At 53.2% G+C, this 26,990-nt stretch overlaps 2 protein-coding genes across 2 annotated transcripts; one reads left to right on the top strand and one right to left on the bottom strand.

The window, feature by feature from the left end:
* Window positions 1-877: 877 nt before the first annotated feature.
* On the bottom strand, window positions 878-8,371 carry LOC144951587 (pyrroline-5-carboxylate reductase 1, mitochondrial-like). The gene is made up of 7 exons (XM_078881861.1): window positions 8,012-8,371; window positions 6,360-6,430; window positions 5,482-5,661; window positions 4,046-4,267; window positions 3,464-3,556; window positions 2,158-2,321; window positions 878-1,799 (listed from the first exon to the last, which is right to left on the bottom strand). Exons 1-7 carry the CDS (start codon window positions 8,076-8,078, stop codon window positions 1,655-1,657), a joined length of 942 nt encoding a protein of 313 aa, XP_078737987.1. The 5' UTR covers window positions 8,079-8,371; the 3' UTR covers window positions 878-1,654.
* Window positions 8,372-12,734: 4,363 nt separating this feature from the next.
* On the top strand, window positions 12,735-26,649 carry NOL7 (nucleolar protein 7). The gene is made up of 8 exons (XM_078881862.1): window positions 12,735-13,041; window positions 15,256-15,316; window positions 18,143-18,198; window positions 20,286-20,320; window positions 21,608-21,698; window positions 23,422-23,543; window positions 23,999-24,079; window positions 26,326-26,649. Exons 1-8 carry the CDS (start codon window positions 12,782-12,784, stop codon window positions 26,379-26,381), a joined length of 762 nt encoding a protein of 253 aa, XP_078737988.1. The 5' UTR covers window positions 12,735-12,781; the 3' UTR covers window positions 26,382-26,649.
* Window positions 26,650-26,990: the final 341 nt, after the last annotated feature.

The raw sequence follows: 26,990 nt of genomic DNA, 5'->3' as shown, positions 1-26,990 counted from the left end.
CCCACGACCTCCTGTACACCAGGCGAGGTAGTTAACATCTCCTAGCCACCGTGATGATGAGGAGAGACACGCAAACTCCAAATACACAGCAGCAGGCGTCAGGGTCGGGATCGAAACCTTGACCTCCTGTACACCAGGCGAGGTAGTTAACATCTCCTAGCCACCGTGATGATGAGGAGAGACACGCAAACTCCAAATACACAGCAGCAGGCATCGTCAGGGTCGGGATCGAACCCACGACCTGCACACCAGGCGGGGTGGTTAACATCTCCTAGCCACCGTGATGATGATGAGAGACACGCAAACTCCAAATATACAGCGTCAGGGTCTGGATCGAAACCTTGACCTGTTGTACACCAGGCGGGGTGGTGAACATCTTGCCACTGTGGAGCCTGAAGAGAGGGGGGGGGGTGGTGGTGGAGATGCCGCTACGCCAGTCACTCGAGACGTTTTAAGTCGCGCGGATGTTGAATAAAGCTGCTCGATGAACGAACGCACCGCTGCCGTGTCGCTACTGGCATCGTGATGACGACGACGACGATGGCGACGGGGAGTACGTCATGTTGAGGCCTCTTTCTTTTTGGCAGCAAAGACGGGAGAACCGGCTCCACCAAAACCCGGCACCGGACCTCCAATCCCCAACCGCCACGCAAATGCACCGTCCTCCCGGTTCTCCGGACTCGGGCTCGTGGTTTGCGCGAGCCGGCGTCCTCGGTGACGGTGCATGCGGCGCGACGCGGTGCGACGTGGTGTGCGCACCACGCTCTGGGCGCGGCTCGCGTACGAGGCCAGCACCACACCCGACCGCCTTTGTCTCCCCAGTGCTGATGTTTACAAACACCGCACAAGGTACTTATTTGAAGCCCAGTCGACCTAGGGGAGGCACCGGACCGGTTTCCGATAACCGTCAGCCCATGTTGGCCATGAGCTGGAATCAAACTCGGGTCGCCGGGTTCGTAGCGCAGTGCACTTAACACCACAGACCACCGCTCGCCACACGTTTAATAGGACACGGACACACGAGGTTAAACGTGAACACAACGATAGCGTCCTTTATTAGGAAGCGTAAAACCTCACCGAGTCTCGATATTTTTTGTTTGTTCATGCGGGTCCTCGCTTGGGGATGTTGGCACACGAGTGAAGGGGAAAGGAAAACTGAGCACCTAAAAATAAAAACCAAATCAAAACCCGGTCTCCTGGAGCCGAGTCTCACCCGAGATTCCGACCCCGAGACCCGGTCTCTCCTGGAGCCGAGTCTCAACCGAGACTCTGACCCTGAGACCCGGTCTCTCCTGGAGCCGAGTCTCAACCAAGACTCCAACTCTGAGACCCGGTCTCCTGGAGCCGAGTCTCAACCAAGACTCAGACCCTGAGACCCGGTCTCCTGGAGCCGAGTCTCAACCGAGACTCCGACCCTGAGACCCAGTCTCCTGGAGCCGAGTCCCAACCAAGACTCAGACCCTGAGACCCGGTCTCCTGGAGCCGAGTCTCAACCGAGACTCCGACCCTGAGACCCGGTCTCCTGGAGCCGAGTCTCAACCAAGACTCCAACTCTGAGACCCGGTCTCCTGGAGCCGAGTCTCAACGGAGACTCTGACCCTGAGACCCGGTCAGGGTGTTAGGGCAGTGGCGGTCTCCCCTGTGCCCCCGCCCCCTATGCTGCCTTGGTTCCCCCCGGCACTTTGCTGGAGAAGAGGTTGATCCCGGAGCGCTCGGCGTCCTGCTTGACCTGCGTGCGCGTCGCCTTCTTGATGGCCTCCGGGGACACGGTCTCCTGCTCCGCCATCTGGCGCAGCTGCCTACAGCGGACGTAGGGAGATCGACAACCGCAAGAGAGGGGGGGGTGAGACGCTGGCATGGTGTGCGGTTTGCGGTGCGTGTCCGCGCGTGGAATTGCCTCCCTTTGTGCCGTTCGTGGTGGCGGTGTCTGTGCGGTGTGCGGTTTAACTCTCTCCACGTGTGAGCAATAATAATCGTTGTTTACCCTTCCTGGCACGAAGCCAGGAGGTGTTCGTATGTTCGAACACCAAACAGAAACGTTCTGCAAGGAAATCAAGCCCGCATGAACCGCACACGGTACTTGTGATTTCCCTCTCTGCGTGATGTGTGACGCTCTCCGTGCGGCGGCGGCGGCGTCTGTGTGCTTGCGGCCCTCACTGCGTGCGGATGCACGAGGCCTCCACGGCGTTGATGAGGAGGCTGCGGAAGCCGCCGCTCTCCAGCAGGTGGATGGCGTGGATGGTGGCGCCGCCCGGGGAGCAGACGTCGTCCTTGAGCTGCCCCGGGTGCTGCTCCGACGTCAGCAGCATCTTGGCCGCCCCCTGAGCGGAGAGGTGGTGAGAGCACGCGCGGCGAGCCCCACCCTCCGAGGGGGCCCGAGTTCAAGCCCCGGGGCTGTGCGAGCGTGTTCTCTCTCGTCTCTCTCAGTGGCATGGGCGGGGGCAGAATGGCCACGTGAGCTATTGCTGACGGGCACAACAACAACTACTGGCATCCTTACACTAAGTGGCGGTGACGTCACCACGGCCGCTTGTGCCAGGCTAAGTGCACTTTAAGGCCACGTGAAGTGTCGAACGCCCGCTGGCAGGAGGTCACGGGACAGACCCAGGTGCAATAGGTTGACTGAGATGAATGGTCGATGCACCAGCTGTGCCCCCTACTGTGCCAACTCGCTGCAGTTTAGCCGCCCGGCACTCCGCTCATTGTTGTGAGCGTCGCTCCTCTGCCCTTCATTGTTGTACGAGTGTTAGAGGGCGACTGCCTCCAACTGCCCAGTAGCGTCCTTCACAAGCCTCCTCCATGGAGGCCGATCTTGACACTGCTGGTACCAGTCTTCAGCAAGTCCATTTAGCTCCACATCTTCCTGCACCACATGGGCCCATCTCTTTTCCAGCCCATGTCGTGCCCATTGAACCCGTTATATCCAGCCACACAGAAGCTGCTTGGGCACGTGGTGGCTGGGCATGCAATGGAATGCCCAACCACCACATGCACGTGTGTATTGGCTAAATGACCCACAAAAAAAGACGAAGATCCCCTGTATAGCCTGTAACAGATTGTTGGGGCAAGTGCTGATAGCGATTACCTATGATGGCCGGCACGGCAAACAAGGGGGTGGATGGCCAGCACCATGCCCGGCCGCCTTTGTCTCCCCAGTGGCGATGATTTTTACACACTGCACCAGGTACTCATTTGAGGCTGAGTCGACCTAGGGGAGGCCCAGGACCGGTTCAGATAATCGTCACCGGTGTTGGCCGTGAGCGGGATTTGAACTGTGGTCGCCGGGTTTGTAGCGCAGCGCGCTAACCGCTACACCACCGCTCCCCACTATGACCCACACACACACACAGATACACACACACACACACAGATACGCACACACACGCACAGACACGCACACATGCACACGCACAGACACACGCGCACACACGCACACGCACGCAGTCCTGCAGGCCGCTCGTACCAGCAGCGTCTGCGCTCCGAGTCGCACGGCGAGGCGGCGAGGCAGCCCCATCTTCACTCCGCCGTCAGCCAGCGCATCCACCGCGGTGAACGCCTGCGCAGCGACGCGGCGGCCACAACGCAACGGTCTCAACGCGCAATCTCAACGCGCAATCTCAACGCGCAATCTCAACGCGCAATCTCAACGCGCAATCTCAACGCGAAATCTCAACGCGAAATCTCAACGCGCAATCTCAACGCGCAATCTCAACGCGCAATCTTAACGCGCAATCTCAACGCGCAATCTTAACACGCAATCTCAACACGCGCTCTTAAGACGGGGTGGGTAGGTAAGGTGGGTGAGTGGGTAGGTGGGTGGGTGGGTGAGTGCGTGGGTGGTTGGGTGGTTGGGTGGGTGGGTGGGTAAGTGGGTGGGTGGGTAGATGGGTGGGTAGATGGGTGGGTGGGTAGTTGGGTGGGTGGGTGGGTAAGTGGGTGGTTTGGTAGGTGGGTGGGTAGTTGGGTGGGTGGGTAGTTGGGTGGGTGGGTAAGTGGGTGGTTTGGTAGGTGGGTGGGTGATTGAGTGGGTGGGTGGGGAACTCACGTAGGCGGGGCCGCTGCCGCTGAGGCCCGTGACGGCGTCGATGAGGTCCTCCTCCACCTCGGTGCAGAATCCCACGCTGCCCATCAGCTGCTCCAGCAGGCGGCAGTCCTCCGCCTCCGCGTGAGTGCCCGGCGCGTACACCGTGGCGCCCTCGCGCACGATAACCGCCGTGTTGGTCATGGCGCGGACGACGCGCGGGGAGGGCAGGTACACGCTCAGCTTCTGCGCGCGGGAACGGATTAGGGGAAGGCGGAGCGAGCGGAGGGGGGGGGGCGTTGGGCGGGGAAGGTCGTGCACCCGGCCTGGCGCCGGTGACGTCACCAGCGAGTTCGTAGCGGCCGCCGGCTGTTGCCGTCGTTCGATGTGGATTAGCACGGTTGGCTATGTACGGTGTGAAAGAAGTTCTATGCGAGTCTGTGGTCCTCTCTGCGAGCCTATGGGTCTCTGTGTGAGTCTATGGGTCTCTGTGTGAGTCTATGGGTCTCTGTGTGAGCCTATGGGTCTGTTTGAGTCTATGGGTCTCTATGTGAGTCTATGGGTCTCTATGTGAGTCTATGGGTCTCTGTGTGAGTCTATGGGTCTCTGTGTGAGTATATTGGTCTCTGTGTGAGTCTATGGGTCTCTGTGTGAGTATATGGGTCTCTGTGTGAGTCTATGGGTCTCTATGTGAGTCTATGGGCCTCTATGCGAGTCTATGGGTCTCTGTGTGAGTCTATGGGTCTCTCCGTGAGTCTATGGGTCTCTGTGTGAGTCTGTGTGTCTCTGTGTGAGTCTATGGGTCTTTACGTGAGTCAATGGGTCTCTATGTGAGTTTATGAGTCTCTGCGTGAGTCTATGGGTCTCTATGTGAGTCTATGGGTCTTTATGTGAGTCTATGGGTCTCTATGAGAGTCTATGGGTCTCTATGCGAGTATATGGGTCTCTATGTAAGTCTATAGGTCTCTGTGTGAGTCTATGGGTCTCTGTGTGAGTCTATGGGTCTCTGTGTGAGTCTATGGGTCTCTATGGGTCTCTATGTGAGTCTATGGGCCTCTCTGCGAGTCTATGGGTCTCTATGCGAGCCTATGGGTCTGTTTGAGTCTATGGGTCTCTATGTGAGTCTATGGGTCTCTATGTGAGTCTATGGGTCTCTATGTGAGTCTATGGGTCTCTGTGTGAGTCTATGGGTCTCTGTGTGAGTCTGTGGGTCTCTGTGTGAGTCTATGGGTCTTTGTGTGAGTCTATGGGTCTCTATGTGAGTCTATGGGTCTCTGTGTGAGTCTATGGGTCTCTGTGTGAGTCTATGGGTCTCTATGTGAGTCTATGGGTCTCTGTGTGAGTCTGTGGGTCTCTATGCGAGCCTCGTGACCCCCACCCCGAGCCCCAAGCCCCGTGACCCCCACCCCGTGACCCCCACCCCGTGACCCCCACCCCGTGACCCCCACCCCGAGCCCCACCTTCTCGACGGAGCTGATGGAGACCCCGGCGGCGCAGGAGATGATGAGGTGGCGATCGCCGAGCTCCGGGCCCACCTCGTCGAGCACGAAGGGGATGATGGGCGGCTTCACGGCGAGGAAGACGATGTCGCTGTTTCTCACCGTGTCCTGGTTGTTCCTCGTCACGTTCACTCCCAGCTTCTACGCGCGTGTGAACACGCACGTGTGCGTACGCGCGTGTGAATAAGCGCGTGTGTGAACACGCGTGTGTGAATACGCGTGTGTGAATACGCGTGTGTGAATACGCGTAAGTGAACACGCACGTGTGAACACGCGTGTGTGAATAAGCGCGTGTGTGAACACGCACGTGTGCGTGTGTGAATAAGCGTAAGTGTACACGCACGTGTGAACACGCACGTGTGAATACGCGTAAGTGAACACGCACGTGTGAACACGCACGCGTGCGTACGCGTAAGTGTACACGCACGTGTGAACACGCACGTGTGCGTACGCATGTGTGAACACGTACGTGCAATCCAAGGTTTTACTGTATTTGTTTGTGTTTCTCCCTTGTGATGGGACTTTGTAGGATGAACGTTGAGATGTGTAAGGGGCACGGGGTGACTAATACGGTCCGAATTGGTCTGTAATAAGGTAGGGCACTGATAAGGGGTTGGCAGGTATGCCAACAGGGAGAGAAGAGCTATGTGAGAGCAGACGTGGGATACACTGTGAGGCTGGATTCTTTGGGAGGTCGCTGCGTGTCAACCGAACAGCAGCAACTCGCAGGATCTGCTGGCGGAGGGGAGAAAACGTCGGGCAGAAGTGTGGTGGTAGTGGTGATGGAAACAGCAGTTGGGTCCATGCAAGATATATATTTTATATTAAACCCAACGCACCCTTAAGCTGGTCACTGTTGGCAGGTCCAAGTCCGGAGAGCTGGCCATGATTTTGTTCGTGGCCACGACGCCTGTGAAACAACAACAACAAGAGAGTAGAATCTCGATCGTGGTAAAATATTTCACGTGAAATTGAATGTGCACTGGCGTAGACGGTACGCATGGCCTCCTACTCTTTACAAACAAAATCGGATTCCAAGCAGACGGGCACATTGATGGTGAATACACCCGCAGAGTACAGGGCAGAGGTCGCAACCGGGTACCCGATACCCGTACCCTACCCGATACCCGGCTACCCGGCCAGGTACAGGTACGGGTACCCGTTTGCGACCCTGGTGAGGCCGGGTACGGGTACGGGTAGGCCGTGAGTCACTGGTTCGGATCTGGAGTCTTAGTCCACCTACTTGGGTTCGAATCTGGAGTGTGGGCCCACCTATCTGGGTTCCAATCTGGAGCGTGGACCAACATATCTGGGTTCTAATCTGGGGCGTGGGCCCACCGACCTGGGTTCGAATCTGGAGTGTGGGTCCACCTATCTGGGTTCCAATCTGGAGCGTGGACCAACCTATCTGGGTTCTAATCTGGGGCGTGGGTCCACCTATCTGGGTTCGAGTCTGCAGTGTGGGCCGTGTGGGCCCCCCCCCCACCACTCCCCTGTAATGAAGTGGCACTCAAGTTGGAGGCTGGGGACACGAGGTCCTGTCAAGCCACGTGGCAGGTGTCCGCAGCACCGCGTGGCCTCGATGCTTTTGGGCTCGGGGTGATGCGGGGGTGGGGGAAGCGATCAACATCGTCTGTCGTTTGCATGTCCCGCATTGCATTGAGGCGGGGGGGGGGGAGGAGCGGTGGCGCAGTGGTTAACCACACAGCCCCCTACGAGCTCCGAGTACCACTCAGGGTATTGTTTTATATTTATATTATTTTATTATTTCCCTTCTACGTGACTTTACCGAAAGAACCAAGAATACGATGTTAGGTTGTTGATGGGTCGTCATGAGTTGGCGAGCGATGAGCGAACCGGTCATCTGGTCCTCCCCCCACCCCTTGCATTGACCAGTGTGGTGAAGTATGGTCAATGAAGCACCGGCACGCCGTGGGGGGAGGCATTCATTCCGGCAATGCATCGTCAAAGGCAGCCGTACTGTATTTTTGTGTTTTAGGCCGAGTCCACCTAGGAGATTCAAGCCTCTCACACGGATAGCGGTGAAGTCACTGTGCCAGGCAAGGTGCATACACAGAGGGGAGGTGAAATCACCGTGCCAGGCGAGGTGCACTCACGGGTATGTGCCAGGCTAGGTACACACACACACAGGGAGATGAAACGACCGTGCCAGGCTAGGTACACACACACACAGGGGAGATGAAATGACCGTGCCAGGCTAGGTACACACACACTCACACAGGGTGATGAAACGACCGTGCCAGGCTGGGTGCACACACAGGGGTGATGAAATGACCGTGCCAGGCTAGGTACACACTCACACACAGGGAGATGAAATGACCGTGCCAGGCTAGGTACACACACACAGGGTGATGAAATGACCGTGCCAGGCTAGGTACACACACACACAGGGTGTTGAAACGACCGTGCCAGGCTGGGTGCACACACAGGGTGATGAAACGACCGTGCCAGGCTAGGTGCACACACTCACCCGCAGCCGTGAATCCTCGCGCCAGGGCGAACGCCAGCTGCCCGGCGCCGATGAATCCCACACTCATCGTGTCGGCGGAGACACAAAATTAAAAGCCCACGTGGGTGTCCACCCCCTACACACACACAGCCTACAACCAGTCGAGGCAAAGGCCCCGTTAGCGGCCACGTGTCAAGTAAATTTCTGTTCTCAGTCGGCCACCGGCGTCTGCTTGTAAACACGCCCGCTCGTACAGGCTCTAATCCTGCGCGTTAATTGATTTATTTAAACGATGAGCACACGAGGAAACGAGTGACGTTGTAAAATGTTTGATGCCCACAACCACGCATCACCACTCGCGATCTTTTAACTGTCTCTGACTGATTTGACAACCCCCCCCACCCAGCCCCGCCCCTAATACCTCATAGACCACGCCCCCGAGCCACGCTTCCAACACTAGCTCCGCCCATAGCCCCGCCCTCATACCGCTAGCTCCTCCCCCTTCACTCGCTAGCTCCTCCCACCTTGACTCGCTAGCTCCTCCCGCTTTGACTCGCTAGCTCCTCCCCATTGACTCGCTAGCTCCTCCCCCTTGACTCGCTAGCTTCTCCCCCTCGACTCGCTAGCTCCTCCCCCTCGACTCGCTAGCTCCTCCCCCATTGACTCGCTAGCTCCTCCCCCCCGACTCGCTAGCTCCTCCCCCATTGACTCGCTAGCTCCTCCCCCATTGACTCGCTAGCTCCTCCCCATTGACTCGCTAGCTCCTCCCCCTTGACTCGCTAGCTTCTCCCCCCTCGACTCGCTAGCTCCTCCCCATTGACTCGCTAGCTCCTCCCTCTTGACTCGCTAGCTCCTCCCCCTCGACTCGCTAGCTCCTCCCCCATTGACTCGCTAGCTCCTCCCTCTTGACTCGCTAGCTCCTCCCCATTGACTAGCTAGCTCCTCCCCCTTGACTTGCTAGCTCCTCCCCCTTGACTCGCTAGCTCCTCCCCCACACTAGCCCCCCCCCCCCACTGTTCCAGCTGTCAAACGGGACCGAGGACGTGATGCGATTGGTCAATGTGCGCCCAACGTGACGTAATCATTCTGCAGTGCCATTGGTTGTTGGTGATTTTTGGCCGCGTGGCAACTCCGCCTCCCCCCTTGTCCCCCTTTAACCCCCCCCCCTCTTAACTCCCTCCCCCCTTTATCCCACCCTCCCCCACTTAACCCCCCCTCCCCCTTGTCACCCCTCCCCACCTTGTCCGCCCCTCCCCCCCTTTGCCCCCCCTCTCTCTCCCCACGCAACGATTGGCTCCCAAATACGGCCACGCGATTGGGCAAAACGTAACAACGTGGTGGCTTAGCCACGCCTCGCGGAAATCCCTCGCCGCTGATTGGTCGAAGTCTGACCACGTCCGCGCCGCAAGGCCGCGTGTTGATTGGTTGAGGCGCTCCCCAAGTCGGCTGCCATTCGTCGAAGGCGTGAGCACGTGGGGCTCCTCCGACCACGTGGCCGTGTTTATCGGGCGGATTATTTATATATTTAAAAGTAGTTGATGGGTATCGACTGGAATCGAATTTTACAATCGAATCTGAATCGATTCCAACGCTGATTTTCCATTACGGGCTTGGAATTGTGCGTATATAATCGATAATGATCGATTCACGCCGGTATGCTCTATGCAATTGGGTCACGGAAAATCGATAGCTGCGAAAGATTCGATAGACACCGCCACCGCATAAACATAATCGCGAAAAGCAATCGATGAGATTATCGAATCGATTAATGCGAGGCGCTGCAAACCATTGCCACGCAATTTCAAACATCAATCGATTGTGGATCATAAATAATAATTGCGAATTGTCCAACGCCTCTTCGATAAAATCTCAATGTCCGTATACATAATCGATGCTTGAATCCAATCGCAAATTGGGAATCGATTCCCGCCGAATCGATGGATCTGTCCTCGATCAACTCCCAGCTGATGCAATTGCCGTCAGCTGTTGCGACGATTTGGGTTTCGCCACCACATGCGGTTGAGATGAGAACAAAGACAAAGATCCCCGTGTAGCCTTAACAGACTGTTGGGGCAAGTGCTGTTAGCGAGCAGCACCTATGAAGGCCGGCACGGCACACGAGGTGGTGGGTGGCCAGCACCACGCCCGGCCGCCTTTGTCTCCCCAGTGGCGATGTTTACTACACACCGCACCGGGTGCTCATTTGAGGCTGAGTCGACCTAGGGGAGGCCCAGGTACCGGTTCAGATAATCGTCACCGGCGTTTGCCGTGAGCGGGAATCGAACCCGGGTAGACAGGTTCGTAGCGCAGCGCGCTAACCGCTACACCACCGCTCCCCAAAGACAAAGATCCCCCGTATAGCCTGCACAGACTGTAGGGGCAAGTGCTGTTAGCGAGCACCTATGAAGGCCGGCACGCTACAGGAGGGAAGTGGGCGGCCAACACCACGCCAGGCCGCCTTTGTCTCCCCAGTAGCGGATGTTTACACACCGCACCAAGTACTCATTTGAGGCTGAGTCGACCTAGGGGAGGCCCAGGACCGGTTCATGGTGTTGGCCGTGAGCGGGAATCGAACCCGGGCCGCAAGGTTTCGTAGCGCAGCGTAGCGCTAACCGCTCCCCAAAGACAAAGATCCCCCGTGCAGCCTCTAACAGACGGTTGGGTCAAGTGCTGTTGGCGAGCACCAATAAAGGGCGAGGGAAGAACAACAACGACAACCGCGATTCGCCACTAAGTGGCGGTGACGTCACCACGACGCTTGTGCCAGGCTAGGTGCACGTTGAGGCCACGTGAAGTGTCGAACGCCCGCTGGGAGCAGGAGGTCACGGGGCAGACCCAGCAGGTGCCACGGGTCGACTGACTGAGATGACTGAGATGACCGAGATGACTGGCTGATGCACCACCGGTGCCCACTACTGTGCCAACTTGCTGTGCTTTAGCCACCCGGCACTCCGCTCGTTGTTGTGAGCGTAGCTCCTCCGCCCTCCGTTGTTGTTGGAGGGTGACTGCCTCCAACTGCCCAGTAGCGTCCTTCACGAGCCTCCTCCACAGAGGCCGATCTTGACGCCGTTGGTACCGGTGATTGGAAAGTCCACTCTGCTCCACATCCTCCTGTACCACATCACTCCATCTCTTCTCTAGCCCGTTCCGCGCCCGTTTAGCCCCCTCTATCCAGCCAAACAAAAGCTGTTTAGGCATGCGGTGGCTGGGCATGCGGGCTACATGACCCAGCCAATGCAGCCTTGCCTGCCGGAGGAGCTCACCGATGAGACTTTGTCCAGATCTTTCAAGGATTTGTGAGCTCCTCACACAATCCAGCCTGGTTAAACCCAGGATGGATCGTAGGCAGGCCAGCCTAAATGTTTCTCACCGACGAAGATGTTCCATTAGGGGGGGTCCACGTTTGGCATGCATAGAGAAGGGAGGGCATGATTGTGGCCGAGAAGACCTGAAGCTTCGTGCGGAGCGACAGACCAGGTAGCTTCCACACAGCATTACGCAACCGATGAAAAGATAATCCCGCTAGACTGATTCGGAGTGAGATCTCTGCTGTCAAACCGGAGCCGGTCATGAGCACACTGCCCAGGTATGGGAAACTCTCCACTCTCTCCACAACTGCCCCATCAATTGGGTGTTGTGGGGGTGGAGTGTCCGATAGTACAAAATACCCAGGCAGGTGCTTAGTTTTGGTGGGGCTGATGGTAAGGCCCCACCTCGTAGTGGCACACTCCAAGTTCAGCAGCAGCGCCTCAAACTCCTCCTGTGAGTGAGCAGCTATTACCAAATCATCGGCATACATAACGTGGTTGACCAATAGGGAGCCATTCCTTGACCAGACCCGGGCATCGATCAGCCTCCCATTGTACCAGATGGAAATTCCTCTGGTACAGCAATCGAAGGCTTCACGAACTACGTGGTCGAAATAGATGTTAAATAATGTGGGAGCCAGAGGACATCCCTATCACACCCCAAGGTGAACAGGGAAACTCCGACTCCCGACCACGTAGTTTTACCCTGGCCCGCCCACTATCATGAAGGTCCTTAATGATCGTGAGCAGATAGTCAGGGACTCCGAAAGCACGAAGAACAACCCAGAGCCCAGGCCTACTGATGGTATCATAGGCTTTGACCAGGTCAATAAAGCACCCAACAAGATGACTCTATCCCGAGAAGCCACTTTAGCTCGCATCTGTGACAGGAGGTCATAGAAGGCATCTGACTCATCGGCCTTGCCTGCATCCCTCCACGGATGTTCGTCTTCGGTGGGGGCATAAGTAACCACGACCACCACTCCTCGCCTCTGGTTGATGGGAAGGCAAGCCCAAAGTAGCCTGGGGCTTACAGCTTCCCGCACATCACCGCCACACTCCCACGCCCCCTTCATTCTTTTGCTCAGAAGAAAAGCCATTCCCTGTTGTTTGGCAGTCTCCTGCCCCGAGTAGAGGACTGTCCACCCCTCATGGTGGCAGGAGCCAGAGCCGGTCCACCGGACCTCCTAAATACCACAGAGATCCAGGCGGTACCGGTCCAGCTCCCTGCATTGTTTGTTGTAACTTTCTGAATCCCCCCCCCATGACCCCTTACCAGAACATCTGTAAGGAGGGAAAAATATATAGAACTTTACAGCTCATCGGATTTCTGCAGGATTAAAACAAATTCAGATTCTAACGAAGCAACAGCATCGATTCCTGAATCGACCCGGTCCGTTCAAAACTTCCCGCTCACATCGATTTTCGGAATCGATTCCTCCACCTCCTCCTCCACCCCCACAGCCAACGCTCAGCATCCATCATGGCGGCGCGCAGGAAGCAACACGTGGACATCGACGCTAGCGCGATGAACGCGGTCTCGGTCTCGTCTCCCTCGTCTCCCTCGGCTCCCTCGGCTCCCCCGACGACTCCCCGGTCTCTGAGAGGAGAGCCCCTGAGACACGACGATGACGATGATGATGAGGAAGACGATGAAGGGGACGCTCCCGAGGAGATATCCCAAGGAGTGGCTCGCGACCGGGCGATGCGCAGTCTGAAGGAGGCGGAGGATTCCAGGAAGAAGTGAGTTGGGTTCACCTCGTGCGCGCCGTCTCGCCCCTAGGTCGGCTCGGCATTGAATGATTATAGTGAGGTGGCGTGTGGTTGCCTCGGCCTTCATAGGTGCTACTCGCTAGCAGCACTTGCCCCTACAGTCTGTTAAGGCTATACGGGGGATCTTTGTCTTTTTCCATTCTGTAAATTTACCTCGTCCCCCAGGTCGACTCAGCCTTAAACATTTCGTTTCATTTGGCTTTCGCAGCAGGGAACGTGCGAACAATACAGCGTTCTCGTCGTGGGTGTCTCACGCCTAGGTCTACTCAGACTGAAATTCTGACCGCATGGTGTGTGTTTGTGAGGATGAGGGGGCTATTGTAAATTATACTTCATTTGGAGCTTTCGTGACTGCAGGAATTACTCTTTGGTTCTTTCGGTAAAGTCGCGTATAAAGAGAAAGTAATACATTAAATACTAGCATACGACGTTTCGATTGCAACACAAGCAATCATCAGGTATAAATGAAATAGAAACACAAATCTAGTATACTTAGAAATGTAATGTAATACAACAGAGAGTCGGATAACATAACAGTCAACACCCTACCTGGTTGATTACGTTCTTCCTGAGAATGCAAAATTTGATAGAGAGATAAAACACAGAACCAGAGACGTATAGACAGACATATAAGCAGACAGATATCACAGAGATACATAGAGAGAGAGACACATACATAGGCACACAGAGAAACGTAATCAACTAGGTAGGGTGTTGACTGTTATGTTATCCGACTCTCTGTTGTATTACATTACATTTCTAAGTATACTAGATTTGTGTTTCTATTTCATTTATACCTGATGATAATTGCTTGTGTTGCTATCGAAACGTCGTATACTATTGTAAATTGTTACAATCGCCCCCTGAACCCTGATGCGACCCGGCATGAAATCCGTATTTATATTCTTAGGTTGTTTCGGTAAAGTCACGTAGGTAAAAACATTAAAATTAATAAAAGTAAAATAAAATAAAAATCACGACGTTTCGGAGGCAACACAAGCTTCCGTCTTCAGGTGGAACCGTCACAGCCACGACAGCTGTATCAAGTAAATGAGAGATTTCAGGAGCTACCACTCCGTTTATGTAATGGTTGGAGAGGGGGGAAGGGCCAAGTACGGCACACTTTTTATTCATATGGTAAGGTGAGGCTTAAGAGGGTGATCCTCACCTTACCATATGAATAAAAATTGTGCTGTACGTGACTTTACCGAAAAACCCTAAGAATATGAATCCTTGCAGTCACGAAAACTTCAAATCTAGAAATCCGTATTTGTAACGAGCTGACCGCGGTGCCTCAGACGTGAGCGTCACACCCTCCCCCCCCCCCCCACAGGTGCATGCGTGAGTGTTGGTGGGGGGCCCCACGTGTGACGAGCGGTGGCGCAGTGGTTAGCGCACTGCGCTACGAAGCCGGCAAGCCGAATTGGACTACACGGGGCCCAATGACGGTGGCGAATATTTGAACTGCGTCTTTTGGCCTTACCCCCCCCCCCGCCGAGGTCGACTTTGGCCTTTAAACGAGTACTGCACCTGAAACGGTGTGTACACAAAGTTGAACCATCCCTTGGCGTGCTGTGGGCGGCCTTCATAGGTGTTGTACTGCACTGGTACCTCATTTGCCAGTAAAAAATATGATAATTGGGTTTTTTTACCCTTTTATCTGGCAACAAAACTGACACCTTTTTTTTCAACTTCACGGACAGTGCATACATTATCAGAGTTATGTTTTTTGTTTGCATTATGACTGCAGGTATTGTGGTCTATGCAAACATGACTCCTCGTAAAAAAGGTGTCAGTTTTGTTGCCAGATAAAAGGGTAAAAAAAAACAATTATCATATTCTTTACTGTCAAATGAGGTACCAATGGTGTTAATGCTTTACCCCGAGCTCTCATACTCTGATGGTGCATTGTCTTTGAGTTGTGCGCCTTTTGGCGTCATCTGGTCCAACCCATGTGAGACTAGGCTCTAAGGAAAGCTGGCTCGGGTGTGGACCAATCAACTTCAAGGACAGTGCATACATTATCAGAGTTGTATTTTGTGTTTGCATTATGACTGCAGGTATTGTGGTCTATGCAAACATGACTCCTCGTAAAAAAAGGTGTCAGTTTTGTTGCCAGATAAAAGGGTGAAAAAAAAACAATTCACAGGTATTGTACTGCTCGCTGTTTGTGTTCTCCGCCAGGGAGAAGGCCGATGTGAAAGAGAAGAGGCGTCACAAACATGAACTCTACAAAGAGCAGAAGGTCGGTATCACGACGACGGGCAACTCCTCATGACGGCTACAGACGTGGTCACGTTTGGTGTTTAAGAGGAAGCAAGTTGGGTCGAACAAGTTGACATGCAACATGAGCAGAGCTGTCAACCCCTGGTCCAGTGCCCGACCTTATTACAGACCAATTCAGACCTGATTGGTCACCCCGTGCCCCTTAAACATCTCAACGTTCATACTACAAAGTACCATCACAAGGGAGAAACACAAACAAATAGACACTCACCACCACTAGTACACTCACCACTAGTACACTCACCACTAGTACACTCACCACCACTACACTCACCACTACACTCACCACTACACTCACCACTACACTCACCACTAGTACACTCACCACTAGTACACTCACCACTACACTCACCACCACTACACTCACCACCACTACACTCACCACTAGTACACTCACCACTACACTCACCACCACTACACTCACCACCACTACACTCACCACCACTACACTCACCACTAGTACACTCACCACTACACTCACCACTAGTACAATCACCACTAGTACACTCACCACTACACTCACCACTAGTACACTCACCACTAGTACACTCACCACTAGCACACTCACCACTAGTACACTCACCACTAGTACACTCACCACTAGTACACTCACCACTAGCACACTCACCACTAGTACACTCACCACTAGTACACTCACCACTAGTACACTCACCACTAGCACACTCACCACTAGTACACTCACCACTACACTCACCACTAGTACAATCACCACTAGTACACTCACCACTACACTCACCACTAGTACAATCACCACTAGTACACTCACCACTACACTCACCACTAGTACAATCACCACCACTACACTCACCCCTACACTCACCACTAGTACAATCACAACTAGTACACTCACCACCACTACACTCACCACTAGTACACTCACCACCACTACACTCACCACTAGTACACTCACCACCACTACACTCACCACTAGTACACTCACCACCACTACACTCACCACTAGTACACTCACCACTAGTACACTCACCACTAGTACACTCACCACCACTACACTCACCACTAGTACAATCACCACCACTACACTCACCCCTACACTCACCACTACTACACTCACCACTACTACACTCACCACTACACTCACCACTACATACCTGTCAAACCGCTTGTCAGTGCCCTACCTTATTACAGACAAATTCACACTTGATTGGTCACCCCGTGCCCCTTAAACATCTCAGCGTTCACCCTACAAAGGGAGAAACACACGTATTGAAACGGCTGTACGCCGTATGGACCTGAAAACGCAATTTCCCTGTATAGGAATACGGGTAAACCATGTAGGTTGACAGGTATGCATTAGGCCAATGTTAGCATGTTTGTATGTTAAACGAGTGCCAATCGGAGGTGTGGGGGAAGGACAACAAACTAAACACGCATGACGCTGTTCAAAAGAAATAAGTTGTTCAGGATAGATGATTTTAAAGTCCATAGCTCCAGTGGCTTCCTAATATTGGTAGAAGAGCGTTCCAGACGGCCGCAGAAGCGGCACATCTGAAAGCGCCGCGCAACGATGCGGTGACCACCGTATTTGTTCGATGGCTTGGATGACAAAAACGATCGCCGGTTTTGAGAGGGCTAATAGCACCTCCGATTAGCACGGTATGTCTACGTACGGCGCAGAAGTTCAACGTACGTGCGCACGTACGAGCCAATGGGAGGTTACCGGAGAGAAAGTGGTGCTCAGAAAATGAGGCGGCAGGGTGAGATTCGATTTGGAAAAGTGCCCTGGATTGAGTTGGCAAGATAGATTGGAAGAGTGGAAGACACGGGGAGGGGGTCAGTAGGAGGGCCGCTGCGGTGGCTAGGAGATGTTAACTACCTCGCCTGGTGTGCAGGAGGTCGTGGGTCCGATCCTGAACCTCCTGGTTACACCAGCCCACAGGGGATTGTTGTGTCCGTTTGTCGTGCAGGGAGGGGCTGGGTGGGGAGGGAGGGGCTGGGTGGGGAGGGAGGGGCTGGGTGGGGAGGGAGGGGCTGGGTGGGGAGGGAGGGGCTGGGTGGGGAGGGTGGGGCTGGGTGGGGAGGGTGGGGCTGGGTGGGAAGGGGGCTGGGTGGGGAGGGGCTGGTCACCCCGTGGTGCCCTTATAAAACTCAACGTTTAACCTACTCACGCCGGCTCGTGCCCGCCCTCACAGTCAGGCATATTTGCGGAATACACCACGCCGCCGTTGGCCCTGGCCATTGACCGAGCAACCCAACGTTCCTACCAGCTCCCTCCGCAGGAATGTGTTTGGAGTTTGCGTGTCTCTCTCTCATCATCATCACGGTGGCTAGGAGATGTTAACTACCTCGCCTGATATACAGGAGGTCTTGCGTTCGTTCCTGACCCTGACACTTGCTGTATATTTGGAGTTTGCGTGTCTCTCTCCCCATGGTTGCGTGGCTTTTTTTCCAGGTCCTCCGGTTTTTCCCTCCACATTTAGAAACATGCGTTTAAGAGTATTTGGCTGCTTTAAATGTGCACACGATAAGCCACTTCGTTGAGCTACCATTTGTGGCCAGGTCGCTTCTTAAACAGATCTATATAGCTCAGTGGGCCTTAGCTGGTAAAATACAAAATTTTTTTAATAGTTTAGTTCAATAGATGTCAATGACAAGGATCCATGAAGGATGGCAGGTGAAGGTTGTTCTGCACACAGTAGTATCCGTGACTTAACACGCGTGTGCGTGTGGATCAGATGTCACAAATTGATGCGTATTTTTTTAGGAGCTGCCGTTGTGAAAATGTTCTGCGCGTGTGTCCAAGCAGAAAAGGAAGATGCTGTCTGAAGATATTCTGAAGGCGGTGGACGAGGCAGAAAGCAGGTGAGTGTGTGAGAGTGTGTTTATGTGAGAGTGTAAGAGTGAGTGTGTGTGAGTGTGTGTGAGAGTGTGTATGTGTGAGAGTTAGTGTGTGTGTGAGTGTGTGTGTGAGTGCAAAGCGGGGAGCGGTGGGTGTAGTGGTTAGCGCGCTGCACTACGGACCTGGCGACCCGGGTTCGATTCCCGCTCACGGCCAACACCGGTGACGATTATCTGAACCGGTCCTGGGCATCCCCTAGCTCGACTCAGCCTCAAATGAGTACCTGGTGCGGTGTGTAAACATCGCCACTGGGGAGACAATGGCGGTCGGGCGTGGTGCTGGCCACCCACCCCCTCGTGTACTGTTCCGGCCTTCATAGGTGCTCGCTAACAGCACTTGCCCCTACAGTCTGTTAAGGCTATACGGGGGATCTTTGCCTTTATCTTTGTGTGAGTGCAATGAGAGGCTGATCGATGCCCGGGTGCGGTCAAGGGATGGCTCGCTATTGGTCAACCATGTTATGTATGCTGATGACCTGGTAATTGCGGCTCAGAGGAGGAGTTGGAGGCGCTGCTGCTGAAACTGGAGTGTGCCACTAAGAGATGGGGCCTTACCAACAGCTCCACCAAAACGAAGCACCTGCCTGGGTATTTTGTACCATCGGGCACTCCACCCCCACAACTCCCAATCGGTAATGGGGCAGTTGTGGAGAGAGTGGAGAGTTTCCCATACCTGGGCAGTGTGCTTATGATCGGCTCCGATTTAACAGCAGAGGTCTCACTCCGAATCAGTCGAGTGGCATTATCTTTTCATCGGTTGCGTAACGCTGTGTGGAAGCTACCTGGTCTATCACTCCGCATGAAGCTTCAGGTCTTCTCGGCCACGGTAATACCCTCCCTTCTCTACGCTTAAAAAAACGTAGACATCCCTAATGGAACATCTTCACCGGTTAGAAAATTTAGGCTGACCTGCCTACGATCTATCCTGGGTTTAACCAGGCTGGATTGTGTGAGGAGCTCACAAATCCTTGAAAGATGTGGACAAAGTCCCATCGGTGAGCTCCTCCAGCAGGCAAGGCTGCGTTGGCTGGGTCATGTAGCCCGCATGCCCAGCCACCGCATGCCTAAACAGCTTTTGTTCGGCCGGATCGAGGGGGCTAAACGGGCGCGGCACGGACTAGAGAAGAGATGGAGTGATGTGGTACAGGAGGACGTGGAGCTGAGTGGAGGTGCCGATAACTGGTACCAGCGGTGTCAAGATCGTCCTCTGTGGAGGAGGCTCGTGAAGTCCGCTACTGGGCAGTTGGAGGCAGTCGCCCTCCAACAACAACGGAGGGCGGAGGAGCGACGCTCACAACAACGAGCGGAGCACCGGGTGGCTAAAGCACAGCAAGTTGGCACAGTAGGGGGCACAGGTGGTGCATCAGTCAGTCATCTCAGTCGACCTGTGGCATCTGGGTCTGCCCCGTGACCTCCTGCTAGCGGGCGTTCGACATTTCAACGTGGCCTCAAGGTGCACATAGCCTAGCACAAGCGTCGTGGTGATGTCACCGCCACTTAGTGGCGAATGGCGGTTGTTGTTGTTGTTGCATGGGCCACCGAGGTGGCTAGGAGATGTTAACACCCTCGGCTGGTCTGTTTGGAGTATGCGTATTGACACCACGGTGGTCGCGTGGATTTCTTTTTCTCTCCGGGCCCTCCGGGTTTTCCCTCCGCATTTAGATAAATGTTCACGATGATGATGAGCCACTTCGTTGAGCTATAATACTGGTAGGAACCTCCTGGTTACACCAGCCCACAGGGGATTATTGTGTCTGTCATGCAGGCTGGGTGGGGAGGGGAGGGTGGGGAGGGGCTGGGTGGGGAGTCTCAAGACACTTTTTTTTCCCAAGAGGGCCCTGCTGCATTGAGATATCAGGCCAATTCCATTGGTTGAGAGTTTGGCTTCGTGTGGGAGGAAACCGTGAGAACTCGGAGAAAACCCAGCGACGGCGGTGGTCGCCGCGTCTCCTCTGCCACTTGCACCGTCTAGACAACAACGTCTCAGTTGAAAGAGCGCGTGGGTGTGGCGTGTAAGTGACGATTCCTCTCTGCTCTCTTGTGTCTTGCAGGAAGGCTGCGGGTCCCACCAAGGCAAAGCTGAGCGGTAACCGCGTGTTCATTCTGCCTCTCCGGTGCACGTTCACGTTCACGGGATAAAGCCTCGCGATTAACGTTGACGGCCTCTTGCGTCCGTGTGAAGCTGGTTCACGTTGCCGTGTGGTTTATGGGTGGAGGTGATGTCTGGGTTTAGCGGTGGAGTCGACAATATCGCGACTCCTGAAGTCGAGACTCTGGGGACTGGTCACTTGAATGGTCGGAATGAAGCTGTTTGTGGGTTAGATCGCCGTGAGAGTAAATGTGTCGTAACCCTCCACCGCCCGACACAGCCAGTAAGGTGTGTCACTTAAACAAAACGCGCCAATTAGTGACTAGTGCAGTGTAGTGTATAGTAGTGTATAGTGTAGTGTTTAATAGTGTAGCTTATAGTAGTATATAGTGTAGGTGTATAGTAGTGTATAGTGTAGGTGTATAGTGTAGTGTAGTGTGTAGTGTATAGTAGCGTAGTGTATAGTAGTGTAGTGGGTAGTTTATAGTTTAGTGTATATTGTAGTGTAAAATAGTGTAGTGGATAGTTTAGTGGATAGTATAGTGTTGTAGTGTATAGTGTTGTAGTGTATAGTGTAGTGTACAATAGTGTATAGTAGTGTGTAGTGTATAGTAGTGTAGTGGGTAGTTTATAGTTTAGTGTATATTGTAGTGTAAAATAGTGTAGTGGATAGTTTAGTGGATAGTTTAGTGTTGTAGTGTATAGTGTAGTGTACAATAGTGTATAGTAGTGTGTAGTGTATAGTAGTGTAGTGGGTAGTTTATAGTTTAGTGTATATTGTAGTGTAAAATAGTGTAGTGGATAGTTTAGTGGATAGTATAGTGTTGTAGTGTATAGTGTTGTAGTGTATAGTGTAGTGTACAATAGTGTATAGTAGTGTGTAGTGTATAGTAGTGTAGTGGGTAGTTTATAGTTTAGTGTATATTGTAGTGTAAAATAGTGTAGTGGATAGTTTAGTGTTGTAGTGTATAGTGTTGTAGTGTATAGTGTAGTGTACAATAGTGTATAGTAGTGTGTAGTGTATAGTAGTGTAGTGGGTAGTTTATAGTTTAGTGTATATTGTAGTGTAAAATAGTGTAGTGGATAGTTTAGTGTTGTAGTGTATAGTGTAGTCTACTATTTAAGCCCGGTGTGTTGGAGAGTAAATCCACAACACGTACTATTCGAGCAGCACGATGTTATCCGTGCGCGTCGGCTACGCGAGCCCTCCGCCGCTCGCTGCGCCACGAACGCCGACGTCGCAGTCGCGCCGTGTGATTGGACTCGCTCCGCCGGCGTGAGCAGGTCACCACGACAACGACGACGACGACGACGACGATGACGACGAGGAGCAGGAGAGCACCCCGGCGGTGGAGAACAGGAAAAAAGCCAAGCGGTGAGTTGGCTACGCCCACGGCTGGCGAGAGTCACGTGGTGGGCGGCGGGGACGTGCCCACGTGGAGATGGAACAACCTCGGGCGTTTGAATGTCACGGCGGCGGGAGAGCGCACGGCACGCGGTCGGGAGGGGCTGCGAGTCGAAACCCACACCCCCCCAAGCAGAGGTCGCAACCGGGTACCCGATACCCGTACCCTACCCGCTACCCGGCTACCCGTACCCGGCCGGGTACGAGTACGGGTGCCCGTTTGCGACCCTGGTGCGGCCGGGTACGGGTAAGGAATCAAAACCCGTTTGCGACCTCTGCCCCCAAGCAAAAAACAAAAAGTTGACTGGCTGGAAATCTGGTCTCGCCAGATGATACGAAGTCACTTTCGGTTACAAACAACATCCACTGTGAAACTAAACTAAGGCCCGCTCAGCTGCTACGTATCTCTTTTTTACACGCTTTTATTTAACTCACTCTGTCTGTTGTTGTCGTATCCTCAAATCTTGTAACTCAATTTTAACCCACTTCCCAATGTGGTATCGACTGCAAACTTGGTATACTTATGTCATACTGATGACTACCATATTATATCATAAAAAATAAAATAAAATTTTCTTAAATATTTTTTACACGTTACGTTTCGGCTTGGGTCTAATTGTTCACGCTCAACTGACGTTGGCTGTAAATCACCACGGCACCTTACGTCGTGGCAAGCTTCGAGGCCACTTCCTGGAGTCGTGGAGTTCTGCTATTACTAGTAGGGTAGATTTCATTAAAGCGTGTTTTTAAAAAAATATGTTTTAATATTATTCAGAAGCCACCCCTGGCTATCGCAAATGATAGCCCAACGAAGTGGCTTCTTGTCACCGTCGCGTGGAAATTTCTCGCAGCCAAATTGTAATTGAACGCGGATCCCAACAAGACAGCCGCGCTGGCCGGCCTGGGTTGGTGCTACCCCCCCCCCCCCCCCCCGTATTTGAATGCTGGTTGAATGACGAGCTTTACTACCCGGCTTCGCCCGGGACTTGGATTCTTGTCTTGGATTAGTACACGGCCTACGCGGAGGGTGGGGGGTGCGTGACGTCATCAGGCACACTGCGTGACGCTGCTGCATGCGGGTGACATCGCAGATGTGACGTCACCGCTCACTTGCCGTGCAAAATATTTATCCATTATTCCCCCCCCCCCCCAAAATTAAAAAAAAGTCTATTTTTAGACTTTTTACATTATGTACAGTTTGGAAGCTAGCCACATGGCAAATTTCAAGTTTGTTGCATGTTGGGAAGTACGCTAAACATTTTGAACAGACACACACATTCACAAATTTCCCTTTTTATATATAGATTGGCTATTTAATTGATTGAATGTTACGTTTGTGTTGTACAAGTTATTGTGTTGCGATTGGGGAGCGGTAGTGCAGCGGTTAGCGCTACGCCGCGCTACAAACCCGGCGACTCGAGTTCGATTCCCACTCACGGCCACCAACACCGGTGACGATTATCCGAAGCGGTTCCTGGGCCTCCTCTAGGTCGACTCGGCCTCAAATGAGTACCTTGTGCGATGCGTAAACCATCGCCACTAGGAAGACAAAGGCGGCCAGGAGCGGTGCTGGCAACCCACCCCCTCGTGTGCCGCGCCGGCCTTCGTAGGTGCTGCTACTCGCTAACAGCACTTGTCCCAAAAGACTGTTGAGGCTACACGGGGGACATTTGTCTGTGTGTGCGGTGGTCAGCGGCTCGAGCTGCTACCGAGTGGTGCGCCTGCGGGACGAGGGTCTGGGAGCTCAGAAGCGCGAGGAGGCGCAGAGCTTCCTGCAGCAGCGCCTCTATGGGCAGGGCCGCCAGCGGGTCTCCGGTAAGAATGGACACGTACAGACACGCACAGACGATACACACGGACACGCACAGACATGTACAGACGACACGCACAGACACGAAAGGACATGCACAGACACGCACGGACACGCACAGACACGCACAGACACGCACAGACGATACACACAGACACGCACAGACATGTACAGACGACACGCACAGACACGAAAGGACATGCACGGACACGCACAGACACGCACAGACACGCACAGACGATACACACAGACACGCACAGACATGTACAGACGACACGCATGGACACGAAAGGACATGCACAGACACGCACAGACACGCACAGACACGTACAGACGATACGCACGGACACGTACAGACGATACGCACGGAGGGGGGTCGGGGGGGCTGGGGAGGGCTCCGGCCGCGTGTACCCCCCTCCCGCGTTGAGGCTCCGTGTGGTTGTTCTCGCCGCCTCTGCAGCGAACGAGTTCTTCTCGCTGAGGAACAAGACGGGCGCCTGCAAGAAGCCGGCGTTGCAGTTCGTCAAGGACGGCGGCGCAGGTGACACGTGGCGGCGGTCCCCGCCGACGGGCACTCACTCTCACACTCTCAGACTCGCGCACACACACACTCACGCTCACACACACTCACGCTCACACACACTCACTCACGCTCACACACACTCACGCTCACACACACTCACGCGCACACACACTCACGCTCACACACACTCACGCTCACACACACTCATGCTCACACACACTCACGCGCACACACACTCATGCTCACACACACTCACGCTCACACACACACACTTTCAGACTCACACACACACTCACGCTCACACACACTCACGCGCACACACACTCACACTCACACACACTCACGCTCACACACACACACTTTCAGACTCACACACACACTCACGCTCACACACACGCTCACACACACTCACGCTCACACTCACGCTCACACACACTCACGCTCACACACACACACACTCACGCTCACACACACTCACACACACACACTCACGCTCACACACACTCACGCTCACACACACACTCACGCTCACACACACACTCACGCTCACACACACTCACGCTCACACACACGCTCACACACACTCACACACACACACTCACGCTCACACACACTCACGCTCACACACACACACACTCACGCTCACACACACGCTCACACACACTCACACACACACACTCACGCTCACACTCACGCTCACACACACACACTTTCAGACTCACACACACACTCTCTCACACTCTCAGACTCACACACACACACTCACTCTCACACTCTTCAGACTCACACACTCTCAAGACTCACACACACACACTCACTGTCACACTCTTCAGACTCACACACTCTCAAGACTCACACACACACACTCACGCTCGTGCACCTCCGATGCGCAACTCCATCTATCCGGGGGCGGGTTATATGTATACTCTATATATATAATATATACATTATAAATATTGTAGATTTGATAATATAAATTATATTTATGTATATATTATGTAGATTATATATACACATATATAAAACATAAATTGTATTTACATAATGTATAGATTATATATTATATAAAAACAATTTATATTATATATAATATATTTTGATTTAAAGCTTTCGTGACCGCAGGGATTCATATTCTTGGTTCTTTCGGTAAAGTCACATAGAAGGGAAATAATAAAATAAATATAAAACAATTAAATTATCACGACGTTTCGACTGCAACACAAGCAATCACCAACAGTCTGGAACGCTATCCCTCTGCACATTCGCAGCATCACCTCAATCGCCTCCTTCAAGAGACACTTAGAAACTCACCTCTATAACCACGTGCTTTCGAGCGACTCTGAGCTTGGCTCCGCGCCTCTGAGTTGCGGCCGTTACGTCCGCAAATTTGCGCGCGTTACAAATTGCATTATTATTATATTCTTAGGTTTTTTTTCGGTAAAGTCACGTAGGTAAAAATTTTTTATTAATAAAAGTAAAATAAAAATAAATAAAAATCACGACGTTTCGGAGGCAGCAACACAAGCTTCCGTCTTCAGGTGGAACCGTCACAGCACGCTTGCTGTATCAAGTAATACAGCAACAAAAAACCACGCGATACGTTCCATTCATTGGCTACCACATTCTGATAAGCTCCCCCACTCTCCTCCCCCTTAACTTGTATTTAAGAGCTTGCATCTTGAAATCCCTGCCTCACTTGATACAGCAAATCTGGCTGTGACGGTCCCACCTGATGACGGAGACTTGTGTTGCCTCCGAAACGTCGTGATTTTTATTATTTTATTTTAATGTTTTACCTACGTGACTTTACCGAAAAAACCTAAGAATATGAATCCTTGCAGTCACGAAAGCTTCAAATCTAGAATTATTATTATGTTGAGCTGCTCCTCACTCGTCGAGGGTCGTCGACTCCGCGTCCACGCAAAGCGCCGCCCTCCCATGGCCTGCGTGAGAGCGCTGCGTAAGAGAATGTTTAACATTCTGACAGTCGGTTACGCTGTAAGTTAACCACGGACGGCTATTGGCTGGCCATCGAACAGATACGGCCACTGCTGTCTGGCGCTTTCAGATGTGGCTTCTGCGGCCGTCTGGAATGCTCCTCCGGTATTACGAAGCCGCTGGATCTATGCACTTTTAAATAATCTCGATTGAAAATTAATTTCTTTAGAACTGCTTCGTGTGTTTCGTTGTCCTTCCCGGTGCGAAAGAAGTTCAATGTAGTACATCGTGTGATTTTAACCCAAGCTTCTCACTTTACCCCACAGGCATGAATAAGAAAGATAGAAAGAAGAGGAAACGGGAGCAGGCGAAGACGGCGTAATCGTATCTTGCGCCTTGCGTTAAACCCATAGCAAATGTTTATATTGAGACTGAGCTCCAGGAGACCGGGTCTCAGGGTTGGAGTCTCGGTTGAGACTCGGCTCCAGGAGACCTGGTCTCGGGGTCTGAGTCTCGGTTGAGACTGGGCTCCAGGAGTCCGGGTCTCAGGGTCAGAGTTTTCGACTGAGACTCGGCTAGGTAAAGTTTGTACAGTCATTGTTGCTCATCGTTGTGATTAAAATAAAGTAACTTTTCTTAAAACCTGTCTTTTTTTTGGGGGGGGGGGAGTGGGTTATGGAGCCACGCACCGTTATCCTCTGTAAAAGCGTAACGCGCTTGAATCGACAGTTGAGGTGGTTCCGAGTAGATTGTGGGCTGCTCCAGATACCAGTCGTAAAACCCAGAGCGCCTCAACGGGCACAGAAGCCGCGGATCGATTCCTTGAAGCCGCCACCGACTTACCCAGCGGAGCCGTGCACGGCACAGCGAGCGGCGAGGACACTCACCCCCACCGCGAATATTTGGCAGCTGCTACAAATGTGATGATGATATTAAGCCACTTTGCGAGCTCTCGTCTGCGAGAGCCAGGTCGCATTCGACAAAGAGCTAC

This window comes from Lampetra fluviatilis, chromosome 63, assembly GCF_964198595.1.
Source record: "Lampetra fluviatilis chromosome 63, kcLamFluv1.1, whole genome shotgun sequence".
NCBI lineage: Eukaryota > Metazoa > Chordata > Hyperoartia > Petromyzontiformes > Petromyzontidae > Lampetra > Lampetra fluviatilis.
Note: the sequence above shows the minus strand (reverse complement) of the source record. Positions and strands in the feature narration are given on the sequence as shown.